The sequence below is a fragment of the Eurosta solidaginis genome, chromosome 3, assembly GCF_040869045.1.
Source record: "Eurosta solidaginis isolate ZX-2024a chromosome 3, ASM4086904v1, whole genome shotgun sequence".
NCBI classification, from domain to species: Eukaryota; Metazoa; Arthropoda; class Insecta; order Diptera; family Tephritidae; genus Eurosta; species Eurosta solidaginis.
The window spans coordinates 73773895-73794805 of record NC_090321.1 but is presented as its reverse complement, the minus strand read 5'-3'; the positions used below and the strand labels follow the sequence as shown (position 1 = coordinate 73794805).

General features: G+C 36.2%; 1 protein-coding gene across 3 annotated transcripts in view; it reads right to left on the bottom strand.

Annotated features, from left to right (window-relative positions):
* Nucleotides 1-20911, bottom strand: part of Galphas (G protein alpha s subunit) — a 67787-nt gene that overhangs the window by 15219 nt on the left and 31657 nt on the right. For all 3 annotated transcript variants that reach the window (XM_067772325.1, XM_067772327.1, XM_067772326.1), the window contains exons 4-8: nt 13743-13863; nt 10677-10805; nt 10426-10605; nt 6498-6622; nt 4212-4285 (exon numbers count right to left, since the gene is read on the bottom strand). In XM_067772325.1, the coding sequence (XP_067628426.1) occupies nt 4212-4285; nt 6498-6622; nt 10426-10605; nt 10677-10805; nt 13743-13863 (629 nt within the window). The remainder of the gene's footprint in view (nt 1-4211; nt 4286-6497; nt 6623-10425; nt 10606-10676; nt 10806-13742; nt 13864-20911) is intronic.

The following is a 20911-nucleotide window of genomic DNA, read 5'->3' as shown; positions in this document are numbered from 1 at the left end:
CGTGTGGGGACGTCTCCGTTTATTGTGCAGAACGTCGTTTCTTCTATTTGATCCGCCAACATCTCACCCCTACTGTCCGCCCGCAAGTTTGAATGTCATAGATCATGATGGGCATTGAAATCGCCTAAGATAATGCGATTGTTGCCAGCGAGTAAGGCCCTGATATTAGTGCGGTATCCACTGGGGCAGCAGGTGGCAGGAGGGATGTAGATGTTGATGATTTCTAGGTTTGCATCGCCTGACCGGACAGATAGGCCTTGACGTTCTAAGACATTGTCCCTGCGGTCGATGCCAGGATCAAATATACAATATTGCACAGAGTGGTGTATGATAAACGCGAGACCGCCTCCATTTCCACTTTCGCGGTCTTTCCTGTGGACGTTATACCCAGAGCAGTTCTGCAATGCAGATCTTGCTGTGAGTTTAGTCTCTTGAATCGCAGCAATGCGGATGTTGTGCCGCTTCATGAAATCGACTATCTCCGTAATCTTCCCAGTTAGTCCATTACAGTTTAACTGCAGAATTCTGAAGTGCATAAGGGGAGACGTCGCCACTCTGGGGGTAAGTGACGGGTGACTACGCCTGGGTTGGGGAAGGCCAGGACGCAATTGCTGTTGTGGCCCTAGGACTGGGCGTTCTTGGGCAAGCATTGGGGTACCCGGATGATTTGAGTTTGCGGCCTGGCAACATGGCGCGATGAAACCCGTCGGGGGGTTGCCGTCGCGGAGACCAGAACATCTAGGGAAGTGGCACCACCCAAGGTAGGAGCTGCATTGGGCGGATGTCGCAAACATATATATTCTGTGCTGGCAAACGGTGCAAACGGAGGTAGGGACTAAGAGTCTGTTTCCCTGACCTACACGATTGCTGCCGGAAAAGAGGGGGGAGAAGACGGGGGCAGGGGCTGCTGCTCAGCATTGCTTCCTACTCTACAACGAAGATTGTAGTTATGAGTGGTAGCAGCTGTTTGAGTTGTTGGCGCCGTGGGGCGCGAGCAGCAGCGGGTACTTGTTGTGGCTTGCTGAGCAGCGGGGCTGCTGGAAGGTAGTGGGGGCGCTTAGACGTAGACTACGGGACGCCCTTGGGCGTGAACAGCAAGGAGCTACAAAAGATTTATAAAAGTTACGTGGACGTCGGGTTTTGGGATCAAGCCCAGAACAACCTGTCCGATGCAACCATCCCTTGCACGAGACACACTGAACAGAGTATGACCGTCCTAAAAAGATTCTTTTCCGGCAGATGCAGCAAAACCATTTCTCAGGACCGGGGTCAGGAGACGGACCCGGATTGGATTCGATGCCTTCCCGGAGTAAGAGAATATGGAGCAGTCCTGCTGCAAGGAGCTGCTGGGAGGATGACAATTTGTGGGAGGGACGAAACAAATTAGATGGGGTCACACTGAAATGACAGTCCTTGGTCGGGAAAAATCCAGAGTCGCTCCGGTACATAGAACCGACTGCCTTGGGAAGTGAAGCTAACATGTAAAGTGTTATTGTCCAAAGATTGCTAAAAGCAATTGGGAAAAGTTGCACAACAACAAAGGCATAGGTTTGGCTTAATGTGTTTGTCAACAGTTCGTTCAATGATCACAGGAGTGCAGGTTCGAATCGCACTTCCAGGAGAAAAGTCTTTAAAGAGATTTAGAAGGTATAATCGGCACCTATCGCCTTCTCCGTCCTGATGTCACTTTGTTTAAATTTTTCTGAACTTATTAAATAAACTATCATTTTTAGTTTTACAGCCCAATTCTAAATATTCCCTCAGAATTTTGTTCTCGCGGATTTTTTTATTCCCGCGGAACAATTCCTCCGATTCTTTTCTCCTAGGGAAAACAATAATTGGGGAATAGGAATTTCGAATTTTCGAAGTCAGCTGTTTTTTCAATTGAAATTTCGTTGCGCATTTCTTATTTTGTTTAAAAAATGGAAAAGTTTAATTATTGTTGCAAATTTATATGAAATTAAGAAATAAAATATAAACAATACACAATATTGCATTTCATGTAGTATTCACTGAAATGAGTAATGAATTGGTGCCACAGCAACATCAACAGGTGAGCATAAGAAGAAGAGGAGCAATATCCCACCCTTGTAGAAGAAGAAAGCACACTACCAAAGGAGACACGAGTCACCCTGGCCCAACTTCGTTCTGGATACTGTAACAGGTTAAACTCTTACTTGTCCAGAATCAACCCCGACATACGTAATGTACATATGTCCTACGTCCTGCATGTGATGTGTCCCCACATGACACCAACCATCTTTTCAATTGTAATGTGGAACCTACGCCTCTAACACCTATCTCCCTATGGTCCATAGTACAGGTCTACAAGTGGGATATGTAACAGCACGCACATACACAGCCACGCTCACCTGATAAAATGTTTGTTCTTGTTCGTTTTTTTGTGGATGCTATTTGGCACTGTTGTCTTAGGTTCAAGAAAAGTGTAGTAGCTGCTAACGAAAACTGCGTAACATTTTTATTGTAAAATTACAGAGAAATATCCTTATTTACTTTCAAACGAGCACTTAATTACATCTCTCCTTAAAATCCATATGTTTTGGACAATTTTAATTAACAAATTGTGATACTTTATTACCGGGGACGATGGCTAAAACATGACCAAAACCGTTGGAGGAAGTATTAATAGACGCGTTTTTGCCTCACTTAAAATAATTCGAATACTTTTTCGCCTTTAGGCTATTGATAACAGGACAAAACGCCTATTTTCATTTCTCTCTCCTCATTTTTGGACGGGTTATTGCAGTCGACCTCGGTTTCAAACTGTTTTTCGCGGAGAACTTTTGAACGGGTAGAAAAACTCAGCACCCGTGTTTGTATTCTTAATACTGGGATAACTACGCGTCCTCAGATACCCCAATTCATGACTTTTGTACAACTTTTTGTATGACCCATATAAGTGCTAATTTTCATACTAAATTCGTTTAAAAAAAATTTACCATCACAGCAACCCATATCTGATATTCCGCTCCTTTTTTGTTTCCCTGCGTCGCTTTCCACGACAGCAACCTCGGTAATTTCTGCACTTCGTTCAGTGTCAAAGGCATGTTCCACGCATGTTCCACTGAGTTCCACAATAGTTTGACACTGACCGAAGTGTCAAACTGCAGTGTGTTAGAAAGAGAAGGGAATTGTTTCCTTCTCATACATATCATACTTGTAAACCTGTACTATGCTATGGTCCGCTCCTGTTGAAACAGCCAGTTTCCTTGGACTCCCGTTAGAGCACTTTGATGACAATTTGTGAGTGGTCGTGCCCATTGTATGGGGCGAAGCACTGTTATTACAACAAGAAGAAAACGGCGGGATAACACAAATCCGCCGGAGTTGCCTGCTTCCATTCAGCAAAGCAATTTTCTGACGGCCAAGTCGAGTTGAATTCGTCTTCCGTCATATGCCAAAATCTATTTAAGCCTTGTTAGAAAATCTTTGCGCAATTTCTGGATGGCTGCGTCAAATATACCAAGAGCTCTTCCGTTGCTTATGATATACTTTTCGACTTAAAATAAAGAATATTGTGGTATAATGTAGATATGTAGAAATAAGTGTACTTTCTTAAAAGAACCAATTTCCTTTAACTATTTTGATGCATTCCCTTTAATTTAGCAAGTTAAAAAAACTCTTAAGAAATGGCAGAGAAATCTCCCTCTCAGCCACATTCATAATACCTACTTTTCTCCCATAACCGGTTTCCGCGTTTTCGAACATTGTTCAGAATAGGAGGAAAGAAAGAAATGAAAAAACTCACAAGGAATTTTTATTTAGAATTCCAGGAATGGGAAAAGCGAAAAACTCACAAGGAATTTTTGTTTAGAATTGGGCTGTTCATGTGAATTTTGTTATGAAATACAATTTATTGCTTTTGGGTTCCGAATTCTTAAAGAAAACTGTTTTGGAAACAGCTACGAAATGTTTCAGAAAATTAGCTAAATGGTCGCAAAAATAAATTTTTCAGAAAAATTCTCTATACAGTTACGAGAAAGTAAAAAAGGAGAATCACGATATGGTACCGAAAAGGACCTTAAAATAATACGTTAAGTTATTAAAAACATTTTAAGAGAAATGAAATTGTGATAAATTTTCGAATTTCAATACTTTTTAAATTATCAAATTTCAAAGAAAAATTTACTTTATTTTTAATATATTTCTCAACAATGTACGCGTTGTTGATTAATGTAATATTTTCTTACCAAAAATTCATCTCGTATGAAATATTTTGCTCTGATCACTTCTGGGTCATCCCCAGATTCTGTTATAGCGTCACCTATAAGAAGAAATAATGAGCGTTTGAGTAACTGTTAGATTTTGTTTTTAGTTTATCAATCACACTTATGTATGTATATTGAAAACAAATAAGAAAGCGAAAATCTTAGAAATACTTAGTTAATGCATACTGGCTCGTGTTGGAAAACTATCGCTACTCAATGCTATGGATAAGTTTGAATTGACAATCGATGGACTGACGATAGTTTTTATTTTAGGCTAACTGGGCTGAGACACTAGGCTGCAGTACCTAAGGAAAAGCAAAGAAACTTCGTTAGGAACAAAAATGACATTCGAGAGGCTGAGGTTATACTGAGATTTGCTTTTAAGGCTTCCGCAGGCAACTAGAACCGAAGGGACGAAGTTAAGAACCGGTCAGAGCACCACTCTAAGACAAACGATGTGCTCCTTCGAGCCGGGGTCGCCCTTTGACAGTGCTTTGGCAAGCACTCCGAGTATTTTTCTGCCATGAAAAGTTTCTGATTAAAAACGCATTTGCTTTGCACTAACTCGCCCTAAAATCTCTTCGGAGGATATCGCTCCTCGAATAATACTTAGTCTGGGTATAAAACTGAACCTTCTTATTGCTCCACTAAATTATAAAAAAATATTGCGACTGATTCCTTATATCTATTATATACAAATTACAAGTTTATGATGATGTTAGAAAAATAACTTGTAATTTTACAACTTCGAGACATTTTCAAAATCAGTTAATTTTTAACGGTCTGAATTAAATATTCCATAAAAAATACCTCTTCACTTTTTAACAGAACTTTTTTGTTGTAAAAAGTGTGGTATTACAACTTTTAGAAAAAATAAATCAAATAACCAGACATGTGCCAGTTTTCGAATTCAAGTAATTTCCTCAAGGTCGATTTGAACTGGTTTAATTTTCCCATTTATATAAAAATGTTCCGATTTCAAGTCGAGTAGCCTAGAACAACTGAACTGAAGGTAATTGAATATTTCAAAACAGTTAATAAAACTGCAAAGAACAAACCGTAAGATGTGGATTCAAATTCGATTTAAAACAGGTTTGAATGTAACTTTTGTGACCGTTTTTAAGATATTTCCGCCCGGGTTTTCAGTGCTAGTTTAAGTTAACTAGAGTTTAAACCTGTGCTTTTGGTCCCTTTAATTGTGGTAAGCAGTCAACTTTTATGTAAACAGCAATAGTGGCAGAGTTTGATGGTGAATGAGGACAAAACGAAGTACCTGCTGTCATCGAGCAAAGAGTCAGCGTATATGCGCCTTGGCAACCACGCTACTGTTGGCAGCCATAATTTCGAAATAGTAAAAGACTTCGTTTATTTGGGCACTGAAATCCAGCGAAGAATCAATCTTGCCAATAAATGCTACTTTGGACTAGGTAGGCAATTGAAAAGTAAAGTCCTCTCTCGGCGAACGAAAATCATACTCTACAAGTCACTTATCGTACCCGTCCTGCTATATGGGGCAGAAGCATGGACCATGACAACAGCAGATGAAGCGGCTTTGGGAGTGTTCGAGAGAAAAGTTCTTCGAAAGATTTATGGACCTCTACGCGTTGGCGATGGCGAGTACCGAAGAAGATTTAATGATGAGCTGTACGAGCTATACGCAGACATCAACATAGTCCAGCGAATTAAAACGCAGCGGCTGCGCTGGCTAGGCTATGTTATGCGAATGAAAGATGATGCTTCGGCCAAGAAAATGTTTCTATCGGAACCCGCCTATGGAAGCAGAGGTAGAGGGCGGCCCCCACTCCGTTGGATGGACCAGGTGGAAAACGATTTAAACTCCCTTGGTGTGACCAATTGGCGCAGGTTGGCGGAGCGAAGGAGCGACTGGCGCGCCTTGTTGGACGGCCATAACCGTTTATAACCGTTTAGACGGTTAAGCGCCAATTAAGTAAGTAAGTAATAGTGGCAGGGAAAGATTGAAATTAAATTTAACAACAGCTTAAATTCGCACTGCAATATTGAGCCTAGGCATCCAATATGGCATGGGTAAATTCTAGTCAAGTTTAACTCTAGTTTAAACTCACTTCAAATTTGTACGTCAGTCATTAAATGTTTCGAAAAAAATTTGGAACTTCGAAAGTGATTAGAATTTCGAAATATTTTCGAAGTTGTATGAATTTAATACGTTATTTTTTTCTTCCACACAAAACATATATATACCGATTTACACATTACTTTTCTTTATAATTTTGGTGTTGCCATACTTACTTGGTGTTTGATACTTGATAAATTCGGAAAAGTATTCCGAAAGTTTACTCTTTCCAGCTTTGATTTTTTCAGCTAACAGATCTTGCTTATTTAAAAATAAAATTACAGAAATTGTGCGTAACCATCTGCAAATATGAATAATGAAAAAAATATTACTTAACTTTAACTGTTTTCATTAAATAATTTAAATCTGTGCTTTTCAATTTTTTATCATTTAAAATTGGCAACATTTTAAAATCTTTGATCTCGTGAAACACAGACATATACCGTATTTTCATGATACAAGAAAACAAGTCAATTTCACTTTGAAGTATTTGACAGACTGTGTTAGTAGTCAGAGATGTAATTTGTCAAATGTTGAAAAAGCATTGCCCTCTCAACAAAAGTATGTTTTGGAAATTTTTCATTTTTTATGGGGTATTTTTATTCAACGATAAATATTTACAGAGCTATTAAAAGGTGTGAACTGATTGAAATACAACTAAAATGCCGCATCTAGAAAGTAAAGCAAAACTTGTATAGTCCTTCAAAGAGTGTAGTGCTTCTTAATGGGATTCATGACCTGCCTATGGAAGTTTTGAAAATTTCACGAAACTATTTCAAGGTGTTAATATTCTTTTCAACTTAATTCCATTGTATTTGATGAATTGAAAAAAAAGGCGGGAGGTTTATTTGGTTCCTCCCGCATTATTGTCACCATGAAATTTAGCAGCTCCTGTCAAAGGCTTAAGGCGCTAAGTCAAAAATAAACTACGATCTCTGTTTGCGATGGTACTTATGTTCTGGGGCCGATGTTGGGTTCAATACCTGCCAAGAATAGCTCATTAAAATTCAAAAAATATACAAAAAGTTATTCGTATGTAGAGGTCCTAAGTCTTACGTAGGAGTTTTTCCTTTGCTTCATGCAATCAATACATATTTCAGACGCTTCGTAGCAATTAAAGAAATAGGCAAGTAGAGTTGCAAAAAAATATATATCCTTCTGGGACATTTATTTTTTAAAAATATGGTAGCTCTGTTTCATAAATTCAAAGCACAGTTTATGTCAAATGGGGCAATGGCGATCAAGAAAAAGAAGAAACTACCTTTCTATATTTACGAGCCGGACCCGTGCGAATCTTGCGCAACCAATATAAAAGTCTCTTATCAAATATCAACAGAAATCAGCTGTTCTATCAATCAATTAAAACTTACAGCTTGCGCTGTCATCGGGCGTATGGTAGCAGCTGTCGCCAATGCAGTTCAAATATTCACAATAGTGCCATAGTACAAATATATTTCTTTGTGTGCTAATTGTTTATTTTTAAAAAATTATTTTAATAAAATATAGCTAAACAAAAGCAATACGAACAAAGTTGCCCAAAGCTCGCTAATAGCCCGAACCTCCATCTTTACAACCAAAATTTTATTTATAGATTTTGATTCCAAATAAGACAGAAAAAGGGACCTGTACATAAAAACAGCAATTAGAAATAATATATATGATGATATCAATGTGAATGCATACAAGTGGCGAATGTTTAAATAATGATCACAATAGTAAACAGCCTCGACCACCTGTTAAATCGCTGTTCCATTACAGAAATCATTTGCTCAATAGTTTTTTAAAAATTTTTTCTAATGGAATGAGGTATTGCATTACTTACATATTTAAAAATGTTTGCTTGCCTGGCCGTTTTCTCTATTAACTAGATTTAGTCATTTACTCATAGTCAAAATAAAATAGGTTTGAAATTTAGTTGCGGGCTTTTTTTCAGATATCTCATAGAAAATTATGTCAAAAAGCTGCAACTAAATTTAAAACCTATTTTATTTTGACTATGACTATGCGCCATTGTATCAAATAATAGCTGACAGGGAGAATGGCTGTCGCGAATAGCCAGAGAATGGAAGAACTGTTCTTTTTTGAAGTGCCATTAATTGCCCATTTCTATTTCAAATCTGCTTTTCTTTTAAATGTGTATACAGAAAATCAGACTACATATAAATATACATTGCTAAAATCTAATTAATAGATAAAATATGAACAGCCAGTTAAGCAAACATTTTAAAATATGTAAATAATACGGTGCCCCCAAAAAATTCGGGAAAACATTTCAGAAAGCATTAGTCAGAACAGAGGTCAAAACTCAGAAGTCAAATCTCAGAAGTTTAATTTCAAAAGTCAAATTTCAGAAGTCGAATTTCACAAGTGAAAATTCAGAAGCCAAAATTCAGAAAAGTTTATTTATTTGGAAGGAATTATGGATAAAGAAAAAGTAGTACAATCTAGAATTTTAAATTATGCGCAATAAAAAGCATGTAATTAATTAAATCTTTTCGCGTTTATCTTTTTCAAATGAAATTACAATGTTAAATAAAATAATTTAAAAAAATAAAACAGTTTAGCTTAAATTTTTTTTAAATTATTTTATTTTCAAGTTTTTAGTCTTTATTTAATTACTTATTATTTCTCATTATATTTAGTTCATTTAGTGACTCATTATTACAAGGACTCTTTCCTGATAATTTGTTACAATCTAAATCCTCAATACATAATCCTTCCAAAGACTACGCTTGTCCCTCCTCCAACTCCAAAATATTTTGATGTCACTTCTATCGGACTGTATGTAATATTTGTTCCAAATATGAGCCAAATCGGACATCATAGGTCGCTTTCTATTCATGTATGTATTATGTGTTCCAAATCAGACCACAAATACGATTTTTTTGAATATCTCGACCCTTGCGCCACCTAGCGGTATTTTTTTTTCATAGGTCGGTTTCTATTCTTGTATGTATTATGTGTTCCAAATATGAGCTAAATCGGACCATAAATACGATTTTTTTGAATAGCTTGATCCTTGCGCCACCTAGCGGCGATTTTTTCTTATTATTGCATTGGCATCGAGCTCTGAACTATATTCCAAGTTTCAAGCTTGTAGCTTATCGGGAAGTTAGTTAAATTTCAATTACAAAATTCGTGCCAGCCAACCAACCAACCAACCAGCCAGCCTGTCAAGTCAAGCTAAATAAAACCGTTTAAAAACGAAGTCTTTATATTTTATCTTGCGTTTCGGATATGACTCGCCTCCAGCTGAAAATTGCTTCAGTTTTGTTTCTGTTATTGTCTGTTCGTTTTTTATTTTATTTATAAAATTAAATAAGTTAGGGTGTGTCCCAAACGGCTGTCGATAGAATTATTTGTACGGACTTCACCCAATTTGGTGATATTATACATATTCCATAATTCGACATTGCTGTGTTCCAGGCTGAAATAAAATTCAAATTGCGCAAAATTTTATGTTTTTTTTTTTGCTGTCTGATTACTTTCTGAATTTTGACTTCTGAAATTTGACTTGAAATTTGACTTCTGGATTTTGGCTTTCTGAAACAAGGGTTCTGACTAAAGTTTTCTGAAAAAAAGTATTTCTGAATTTTTGTTTTCTTATTTTATGGGGGCAACCAAATAATGCAATATACCAGTCGTCTACAAAACGTTTGAAATACACTATTGAGCAAATGATTTAAGTGACCGAAGAGATGGGCGATGCTGTTCACTATTGTGAACGTTTTTTTCAAACATTCGTCACTTGTATGAATTCACAATGAATTGTATATAAAATTGTCTCATATGCTTTAGTATGTATTTAGCTTTCAAAATGGAGTAGAAGATATCAGTTCTATCTATCAACTCAAATAAACAATTAGATTCGGAAACTAATAAAAGTCTGCTAACTTTTGTAGAGAAATAAATATATTTACCAAAACTAATAAATTGAAAGATGTCGCTTCTATCGTAAGGTTGATTTCACAATTAAAAAAATAGATTGAGTGATTTTCCACATATTTACTGTTATAACGCAAAGTTTTCTTTTAAATAAAAGCTTATTTAAATATATAATTATTTATAATAAACAAATATACTACATTATATTTGCGTGCATACCTGTTATTCCAAATGCTTTTGAATAAGTCCAATGATTCACGTAAACGATTTTGCGTTGGATCCTCTCGCAATACCATATTGTAGCTAGAACATGCAGTTACAAATATTATGGCTGTAACATCATTGAAACATTGAATCCATTTACGCCGTTCATCACGCTGGCCTCCAACATCGAACATGCTTTTTAAATAATGTGTAAGATGTATAATAATAAATATATGTAGCTCGGAACAAATAAAATATTGACTTACTGAAAATTTACTTTATCCACTTGAAATCGTGTTTCGAAAATGCCAGAAGTCAAAACACGGCATCGTAAAATATCTTGCTCGCTTGGTGTATAATCTGATTTCTTTATTATGCTTACTCGATCCAAAAAACTTGAAATTAAAGAGAACAAAATTTTTAAAATTTTAATAAATAACATATAATAATATAATATAAATCTTATTAATAAAATTCTCGTTGCACAGTGTCTGTGGTTGAACTCCTTCGAAACCGCTCGACCGATTCTCAAGAAGTTTGAGTAGGTTTAAGAATCGAATCTTCAGCCCAATTCTTAATATTCCCTCGGAATTTCTCGCATTTTTTCATTCTCGCGGAAAAAATTATTCAAATTCTCTTCTATACAATAACAACAATAATTATAAATAAATAAATATAAGGCGCGATAACATCCGAGAAGATTTTAGTCCGAGCTTCTCTTCCAATTTGCGTCGTGCTCCTTTTTAATTTTTTCTACAAATTGGCGAGACGGGGCCTACTTTATTAATGCCGACTCCGAATGGCATCTGCAAGGCAGATGAGTTTTCACTGATAGCTTTTCATGGCAGAAATATACTCGGAGTGCTTTCCAAACGCTGCCGAGGGGAGACTCCGATTAGAAAAATTTTCTTCTAATTGAAAAACCTTATTTCTAAAATTTTGATGTTGCTTTGCGTGCACCCAGGATCTTCGGTGTGGTAGGCATATCACACCACGGTGGCCGCCGACAACAAAAATAATTGGGGAATAGGAATTTCTAATTTTCGAAGTCAGCTGTTCTGCCAATTGAAAATTTGTTGGGCATTTCTATTTTTGTTTAAGTAATTGAAAAATTTAATTACTGTTGCGAATTCGTTTAAAATTGAGAAATAAGATACAAACAATGCATAGTATTGCGTTTCGAATGGTATTGGACAAAATGAGTAATAAATTGGTGCCACAGCAGCATCAACAGAGAAGCACAAAAAGAACCCCAGGGTTAGGGGGCTTAGAATAAACCTGCGGTAGGTATGCCTGTCGTAAGAGGCGACTAAAATACCAAAATGATTCAAGGGGTTGTGTAGCGCAACCCTCTCAAGGGGTTGCCAGTGCAATATATAGCTTCTCCAACCCAATTGTCAACCTCACCAACAGTGGCGAATCCTGTTTTATTAACAGCCGATGCTCTGGTGAACCCGAACTCCTGATGGATCTAGAGGTGGGAGGGAGGTTTGGCCTAGAAGGTATTACCGGAACGTACCGGATCTGCAACCGGCAAAGGACCATCAACATCAATAACACTCCTCAAGGCCTTCGGGGAGTGTCCTTACCGCTATAGCGGCAACAACAATAAGCACAAAAAGAAGGCTGCGCGATAATACAAAACCGCTGGTGTTGCTTTCATCCATTCAGCAAAGCAATTTTCTGGCGGCCAAGCGGAGTTGAATTCCTTTTTCGTCATATGCCAAAATATATTTAAACCTTCTTAAAAAATCCTTGCGCAGTTGGGTATAGTTACGACTATGACGTTAGGGTTAAGGAAGGTTAAGTGGCTCTACAATCACGCAACAACAAAAACATGAAGCAGCCACTCTTATGTATATGTACACATTAAAGCTAGCAGCATTTATGTAGAAGGCGACGAAGAGCTATTTCACACACACAGATGTAGTCATCAGCCGAAGTAGTTACTCACACATACACACGCATATGGTTACAAACTACAAATATACATTAGACTGGGTTGATCCCCATAAAAAAAAGTAGCTAATGTCCGCCCCTAAATTTGAACATTATGTTGAAAGGGTTTCGGAAAAATTTTTTTTTAATTTTTATTGATCCTACGAAATACAGCCGAAAATGTTTTTTCGTTGTAACTTGGTTATTTGACGTCCGATTTTTAAAATTGATATGTCATTATTTTGGCCTTGAGAAGCTTCACATTTCCGTTTAATGTCCTTTTAAGCTATGAAGTCGTTTTCACATGATTAGGTCAGCTAGACTTCGTGGTGTATGGCGCGCTAACAACCTTCGAACTGAAACAAAAATAAAAATTGTTAACGCACTTGTGAAGTCTGTTTTGTTGTACGGCTCGGAAACCTGGCTCGTAAATGCTGAAACTAAAGCCAAGCTACAGTCCTTCATTAACCGCTGCTTGAGAAATATAATGCAGATATGGCAGATATTCAATAACCGCTGCTTGAGATATATAATGCAGATATGGCAGATATCGAACGAAGAGTTATGGAGGCTCACCAACCAAACCAGTGTACATATCGAAATACGGAAGCGTAAATATGGCTGGATAGGCCACACATTACGAAAGCCATACGATGACGTTGCACATGCTGCCTTAACCTGGAATCCTCAAGGGACACGATGCAGGGTCCGACCAAGGATGACTTGGAGGAGAACGGTTCTTCAGGAAACTGGCAAATCGTTTAACGAATTAAGGCAAATAGCACGAAGAAGAGATAATTGGAAAACTTTTGTTGAATCCCTAAGCTCCCAATGGAGTATGGAATAATAATAATAATTTTGATGAATTTCCTTCAATTTAACAAGTGACAAAACTTCTAAAAAATGGCAGAGAAGTCTCCCTTTCAATGACATTTATAATACTTACTTTTCCCCATTAACCGGTTTTCCCTTTTTTCGATCATGGTTCAGAATAAGAGGAAAGGGACAAGTGAAAAAAATCCCAAGGATTTTTTATTTAGAACACGAACACGGAATGGGAAAAGCGCGAAACTCACAAGGAATTTTTGTTTGGAATTGGGCTGTTTATCTATTCTTCATGCCTAAAATTTCATTTCGCTGTACTCCTGCCAAAAACATGAATGTGTAAAAAGCAAGATGTTAGGAAATCTAGTTTTAAGGTTTACTATTTTCGAAAAATCCATGCATTTTTAAATACGTACTTAAATTGTAGAAGGGTGTGTTTATATTTTATGCGTGATATTCAGAATTCAAATATAAAATGGAACATTCAATAGTTTACCCAGTGAATTAAAATAAGTTTGGTTTAATTGCAACTAATACCAAAGAACCAAAAAAGATCGAAATGAACTCACTATTTTGCGCAGTCAATCAGTTGATATTCATTTGATCTTTCAAATGTTTGCAATACTCCTCGATCTTTCCATAGTTCCTCTGTATGCTCATAAAATTCCGGAGGATAGTTAAAATCGGGACCTAAATAGACATTTTTAAAATTTGAATCAATATATTAAATAAGTATAGTATATATATATATATGGTATAGTATATATATAGTATAGTATAAGTATATATGTAGTATGAGGAAATGATAAATGTAAATTTTCTAGGTCGACAATACAATAAATTACATTTTTAAAGCTAACTTGTTTTTTAGCTAAGTTCATTTAAAAAATGTAAGTACGTAAATCAAGTTTACAATATAAACTTTATAATTTAGTGAAACTCCACTTATTTGCAACCTTCTGCTAACGTTCGAATCGCTTAACTGTTGAATAAATAACTCCAATATTCAATAATGCAAAATGGTCTTTATTAGCCTACTTTGAGAGTACTTCACAATAACACTTATACTTCAACAATAACACGTATGCGTCACAATAACACTTATACTTCACAGCCAGTAGCGTGCTTAAATCAAAACTGAATCTAACCAATCAGCTTGCGCTGCTAATTGAGCTACATATATGCGTGTGTATGTGTAACAACTTCGGCTGATGACTACATCTGTGTGTGTGAGTATCTCTTCGTTGCCTTGTATGTAAGTGTATGAATGATGATTGATTTGTTCATGTACACATGAGTGGGAGCTTGCTTTATTGTTGTTGTACCTTTATTAACTAGCCTAGTTATGTCAACATTCGCCACAATATTAAACGAATTAAAAAATTAAAGAGCTTTGTTATCTACATTTGGTTGTGCTTCACAATTTTACTACCCGGGATTACGTTATACCCCCACAATGATTTTCGAGAGGTGTATTTTTTATTTACTTTTTAGAAGATTGAATAATTTCGATACAAGTAGCTCGGACATTTGACTGTTGTGCCATTTTCCGCTTTACACCACGATCTAGCTTTGAATAAGTAATGCATAATGTATTTCATACGTATAACCAACTAGTAGTCCCGATCTCGAACTTTGGCTTTCGTTAATTTCAAAATGTGAACTCACCTTCTCTATCTTTGTCCCACTTCCACTAAATTAGTAGCACAACCATTTATACTACCACTCCAACTCTCACACTCACTCCATCTTCCTATTTAGGATAATTTAACCAAATATTTACCACATACACTGGTGGTCACATAAATAGAAAAAACTGCTTTTATGTTAATTTCCAATTAAAATATAATGGTTTCCCATGATGTAATAAACCAAACAGGTGATGTCAATATTACAAAATGGAGTCGCATTTTACACTACTCGTCCTCATAAATTTATGTGTTGCTTCTTGAAAGGATATGGAAAAGTTTCTGTCAACGAAACTGAATGGCTGGATCTTTAGAGTATCACATTGTCAACAACTAAGGAATAAGCAAATATACTGCTGACGTCAATGAGATGTCTGCCGGTCTGGAACAGTATCATGATGAGTATCTGAGAGGCTTGTGATAGTATACGATCCAAGGCCCAACATTAATCTATGTAAAACAAGCGTTGAGGTATGCTCATTGAGCAGAAAGTGTTGGCTGGTGTAAAAATATGAAGTGGTAGAGGTTTTACAGCAACGATCCTTCAACAAATCAGAACATAGATTTTCCTGATGGCAAAAAAACGTTGGCTTATCAGAACTTTATTTTAAGCAGCTCTGGCTAACCCTGGAAACGTTTAGACCAATATGAAATACTCCCAGGCGTTCTGACTTTCCTTATCTATCCATCTGCCACTCCTCTGTCTAACCGTCTTCTTACTTTATTTCCTCTCCCCTCTGCATTTCCTAGTTTATCTTAATGGTCTCATTCAATTTCCCTATCCCTTTCATTCTTCAGTTAATAATCCCGCTCTTTCTCTTATCCAAGTCTAAGTCCCGCTATTACCCTTCATCTTCTTCTTAGCCTTGATCCTTCTGTTAATCTCTTTTTACTACTCTATCTGAAAACATTGCCCTTATTCTTACTTTTACTCTCACTCTCCATCTTCCTCAGGTTCTCTTCGCTTTTCCATCCTCCTTCCAGCTTCCTCTACTTTTTCTTCCCATTTCCTCTGTTTTTCCGTCTCTTATCTTTCATGCCCCCCTTTTCCAATGTGGAGATATATCGAGTTTGGCTTTTTTCCGCACATTACTAATGTAGAATAGGTAAGAAAGTCTAAGTTCGGGTGAAACCGAACATTACATACCCGCTGTACACTTTGAATGCTGTTGTTGTTTGTTTTGTGTGCTTAATAGTGTTACAAGGCTGCGCAATAATACATATACATTAGGCCGGGTCGATTTGTGGGGAGGCAAAAAATTCGCCCATTGCTCTGTGAAAATCATATTCTAGGGATCAAAATTAGAAACTCAGAGTACGTTTTAGAGGTATGGTTCCTTCGGCAAAGTTTCTTATTTTGATCCCTAGAATACGATTTTCACAGAGCAATGCGCGATTTTTAAATCGACCGCCCTAATATACATATGGTTCTATTCTGAACTAATTTTCATTTAAAAGAAGCAAAAAGGATACAGAGGCTAACACCAATGACCTTGAGCGGGTAATAATGCAGTTTTCCTTCAGATATGGGGATTACTGTTTGTTTTAAAATAAAGATATAACAGAACAATAAAAATACGATTGGTACAAAACTATTTTTCGCTAAGATTTGACTTATTATTTTTGCCTACGACCCTTTTTAAAGACATTTATATAAAAGTGGGCGTGGTCCTTGACCAATCTTATCCATTTTTACTAGAAATATTTCCTGCTAAAAGGAAAATATGTGTACCCAATTTTGTTACGATATGTAAATTTTTCTTCGAGTTATGGCCTCCGAAGCATTGAAAATTGCTTAGAAAAAAAAGGGCGGTGCCACACCCATTTTCAAAAGTTTTAGTGTTTTCCAATTTAATGTTATAATTCAATTTAGAAAGTAAAATTATATTGATACAAAGCTCTTTCTCGTTAAGATATAGCTTAATATTTTCGTCTCCGACCCACTTAAAAATCTTTTATATAAAAGTAGGCGTGGACTTTAACCGATCTCGTACATTTTTTCTAGAAATATTTCCTGCTACAGGGAAAATTTGTGTACTTAATTTTATTACGATCCGTTAATTCTTCTTCGAGTTATGGCTCCCGAAACATAGAAAATTGCTTAGTCACAAAAGGGGCGGTGCCACGCCCATTTTTTTAAATTTGAAAATTTTCCTATTTATTATTATAAATCCACTTGGGTAATGAAATACCATTGATATAAAGCTCTTGCAAAGATATAACTTACTTTATTCGTCCACGACCCTTTTAAAAATCTTTTATATAAAAGTGGGCGTGGTCCTTAACCGATTTCGTAAATTTTTTTTCAAAGCATTCCTTATAGTAAAGGCAACCTCTCTGCCGAATTTTGTTACGATAGGTTTAACAATTTTTGATTAATAATATTTGTAAAATTGATTTTATCACAAGTGGGCGGTGCCAAGCCCATTTAAACAATTTTTTTTTTTCAAATTTGTATCAAGAGTCTCAATATCAGTCCACACGTCAAATTTCAACATTCTAGGTGTATTATTTACTAAATAATCAGGTTTTTTTGTTTTCCAAAATGTTATATATATAAAAAGTGGGCGTGGTTATCATCCGATTTCGCTCATTTTCAATACCAATCTATTCTGGGTCCAGGTAAGCTGGTGTACCAAATTTGGTGAATATATCTCAATATTTACTCAAGTTATCGTGTTAACGGACAGACGGACGGGCGGAAGGACATGGCTCAATCAAATTTTTTTTCGATACTGATGATTTTGATATATGGAAGTCTATATCTATCTCGATTCTTTTATACCTGTACAACCAACCGTTATCCAATCAAAGTTATAATACCCTGTGTACAAGTACAGCGGTTATAAAAAAATAGCAATATAGTACCAACAATTTTTCCTCCCTACTACTTTAAAATTCATGACTGGATTGATGAGGGTCATAAAATTTGTGTTGTTGACTTCACCTGTCTGATTTTATTACGTCATGATGCTTTCCAATTTTCTGAGGATTCAACTTCAATACTTAAAACAAATTCACAGGAATTCAACGAATACCAAAAATTTTACATCACACTTTTCAACTTTTTACTTGAAGTTTTTAAAAGTAAGAGTAGGCAGTTTTGTAGCTCGTTGTAGCTCATTCAAAATACGCTATCGACAAGGTACCGTTTAACTTTGAAACTTTTTTTGTTCTAGATTGTTTTAAGTACTATCGAAGTAGTAATTACGATCATTTTGAGAATTATATGGAATTTCTTTCGAGATAATTTGCGGAACTGTTTTGGGATAAGACACTCCCGGCTTCAATAAAAAGTGTAACGATTTCAAATAATAGTGTACGATTTTTTTGAGTAGTACCGTTTAGTCACATTTATGAATATATATATCATAGATTATGGTCTTGTTTGGTGAACATACTGGCTATTTTTTCGGAAAAGGCGCATTCTACGCCCCCTAGGAAGTAGTTACTTTCGTTTTTTTTATCGTGCTGAACGGATTTTGATGAAATCTGACACAGAGATAGACTATAGCCTTGTCCGGCAAAAATATAGTTGAACCATTATGACGACGTAGGAGGAGCAGATGTTTTTGAAGACACTCTTTCTCGTAAATTTTTGCGTTGAAGGTTCCCATGGTTAAGAGCGGCATGGATTTATGCCCGAATTCACAAATAGGCTGCCTTTGCTATATGGATGGCTTTTTCTGAACTAGCAATCTCCTCTCCAGACTGCAAGCAGTAAAATTTGGTACCTGGCAACGTTTTCAGATTCATTTTTTCCAAATACCTTTTGTCGTCCATAATCACACCAAATTGGGTCTCATTGAGCTCACGTGAAATTCTTTTTGACGTCGGGTTTTCACGTTTGGACGTTTTTCTTATTGTACGTTTAAGTACCATTTCTATGCTTGGTTCGAGTGACTTGCACATGTGTGGTTTTGGCTAGTTTAGCAACATTTTTTGTTGACATTGATCAGTTTTTCCTTATTAGCGATAAAATATTATTTTCCAAATGGACGTTTGGTCAGTTTGAGCGGCCACTTTTTGGCTTGTCCTTCTCTAAGTCATTTTCCTTCAAGCGCAAAACCATTCTTCGAGCAGTGTCATAGGATGATCTGTGGGTTTCGAGTGATTGTTTGGCCAAAAGTACAGACATTTTTTACGTAGCTCTTCGTTTGTATTCAGCATAGCGGAATGATACAAGGTGGCAGCATGGCGACATACCTACAAACATAAATAAAAATTCCATGTACTTTGTTTTTGTAAATTCGATGGACAAATGTCAAAATCGTACTGCACCGGAAGTTGATGTATCAAATCAAATAAAAAAAGTTTATAATCAGCTGTTCCATGCTGCCACCTTGTATCGTTGCGCCATGGTATTCAGTTTTCTCGTTGTTCAGGTACTGACTTCAGAACTTAATATATTTTTAAAAAAGTCATGGAACTCCAATTCAGAAACAGTTTATTCAAAGCGTACTATGCCTTAACAAAAAAATGTATAGGGAATTCTAAATTTGCAGAACTTCTGTACCAGTCCTTAGTTCGGGACCGCTTGTGTTCAAGATCTTCTCAGGACTGCTTCGGAGCAGTTTTTGACTGTTTCCATTTCGTGACTATTGCGGAATTATCTCCATATAGAAGATATCGAAATTGTTTTCGAGTGTATTTCAGGACTAATTCGGACCGTCTCGGGAATATATTCAAAGACTTTTCGAGGCTGTTCGAGAATCATAACGGCAGGACTGCTAGAGCATATTGTTTACCTATCGCCACCGTATCTTTTCGAGATTGTTTTCGGAACTTTTTCAAGACCATTTAGGGATTACTTCGTAAAAACAGAAGAGATTTACAAGGCATAATTTAAACAGCTGTCGCCTTGTCCGTCCTGATGTCACGTTGTTTAAACTTCCCAAATTATTAAAAACATAAATTAAAAATTGTTTTAAAAAATGTTTTATACATATAAAAGCAATGAGTTTAATTTATACAGAATTAAAAATCTTTTTCAAAAAATATAAAATGTTTCCTTAAGTAGAGCTAATATTAGCCGTTTTCTTTTACGTATATACGTCTACATTTGCGGGTAAAAAAACGCTTATCATCAATTAGATAATGTTTAGGAGACCCATCTAGCGGCATTTGTTAAATAACTAGTTACAGAACAGGTTGTACCGAATAGCGGAAAGACGTACCTCTGTTGGTCATAGTGTATAACCTATAGCTGAATCGGTTGCGGTGAATAGAGGACACACACCATTTGTAGAGGTAAACATAGACACACATTTCAGTTGCATCTGAGTATAATGCGTATTGAAATTTAGGAGTACTAATTTTCTGCACAGCAATTTCAGAAGTGTAGATAAAGTTATGCACTTGGCAGTCCATATAAAGTTTAAGTGCATATGTAGTAGTAGTAGTAGTGATTTATTTATTTTCTTGCAACTAGTTATTACAAAAGTAAAGCAAAATGAATTAAAACTATAAATATATAAAAATAAATAAAGCTTACAGACAATAACAATAAATGTTGTGTGTCTTAATATCACTTATAACTAAACAACTCATTTAGGAAAATTCGCTGACAATAAGTTCTTTATACTTAAGGCAATTTCTTATATAAACAAAGAGTGAATTATAGTTATAACCCTTAAGGATATTTACCATCTTCTGCAGATCTAAAACTTTCTCACCAAAATAATTAAACCGTATGTCTTTATATATAGGGCATATCCCAATGAAGTGATAGGTGTCTTCAGCTACACACAAATTGCACATTGAAAAGTTTTTGGAAAACACATTTTTAAAACATCGAGCATTAACACTTAGCAAGCCACCCCTTGCTCGGAAAATCAGACTTATGGCGTACGCAGCATACTCATCGTTAAAATAGGTAGAGTACATAGGGAGCAAGTCGGAGTAAAGATCATGTGACGACTGAAAAGAACTATCGGCATAGTCTGCAAACTCTCTTTGAATTAATTTCTCTAGTAAAATTGGTATGCTCATATTAAGCGATGCGGAAGAAAAGTCAGACAGAGGCACCATGTCGACACTTTCATAAACGC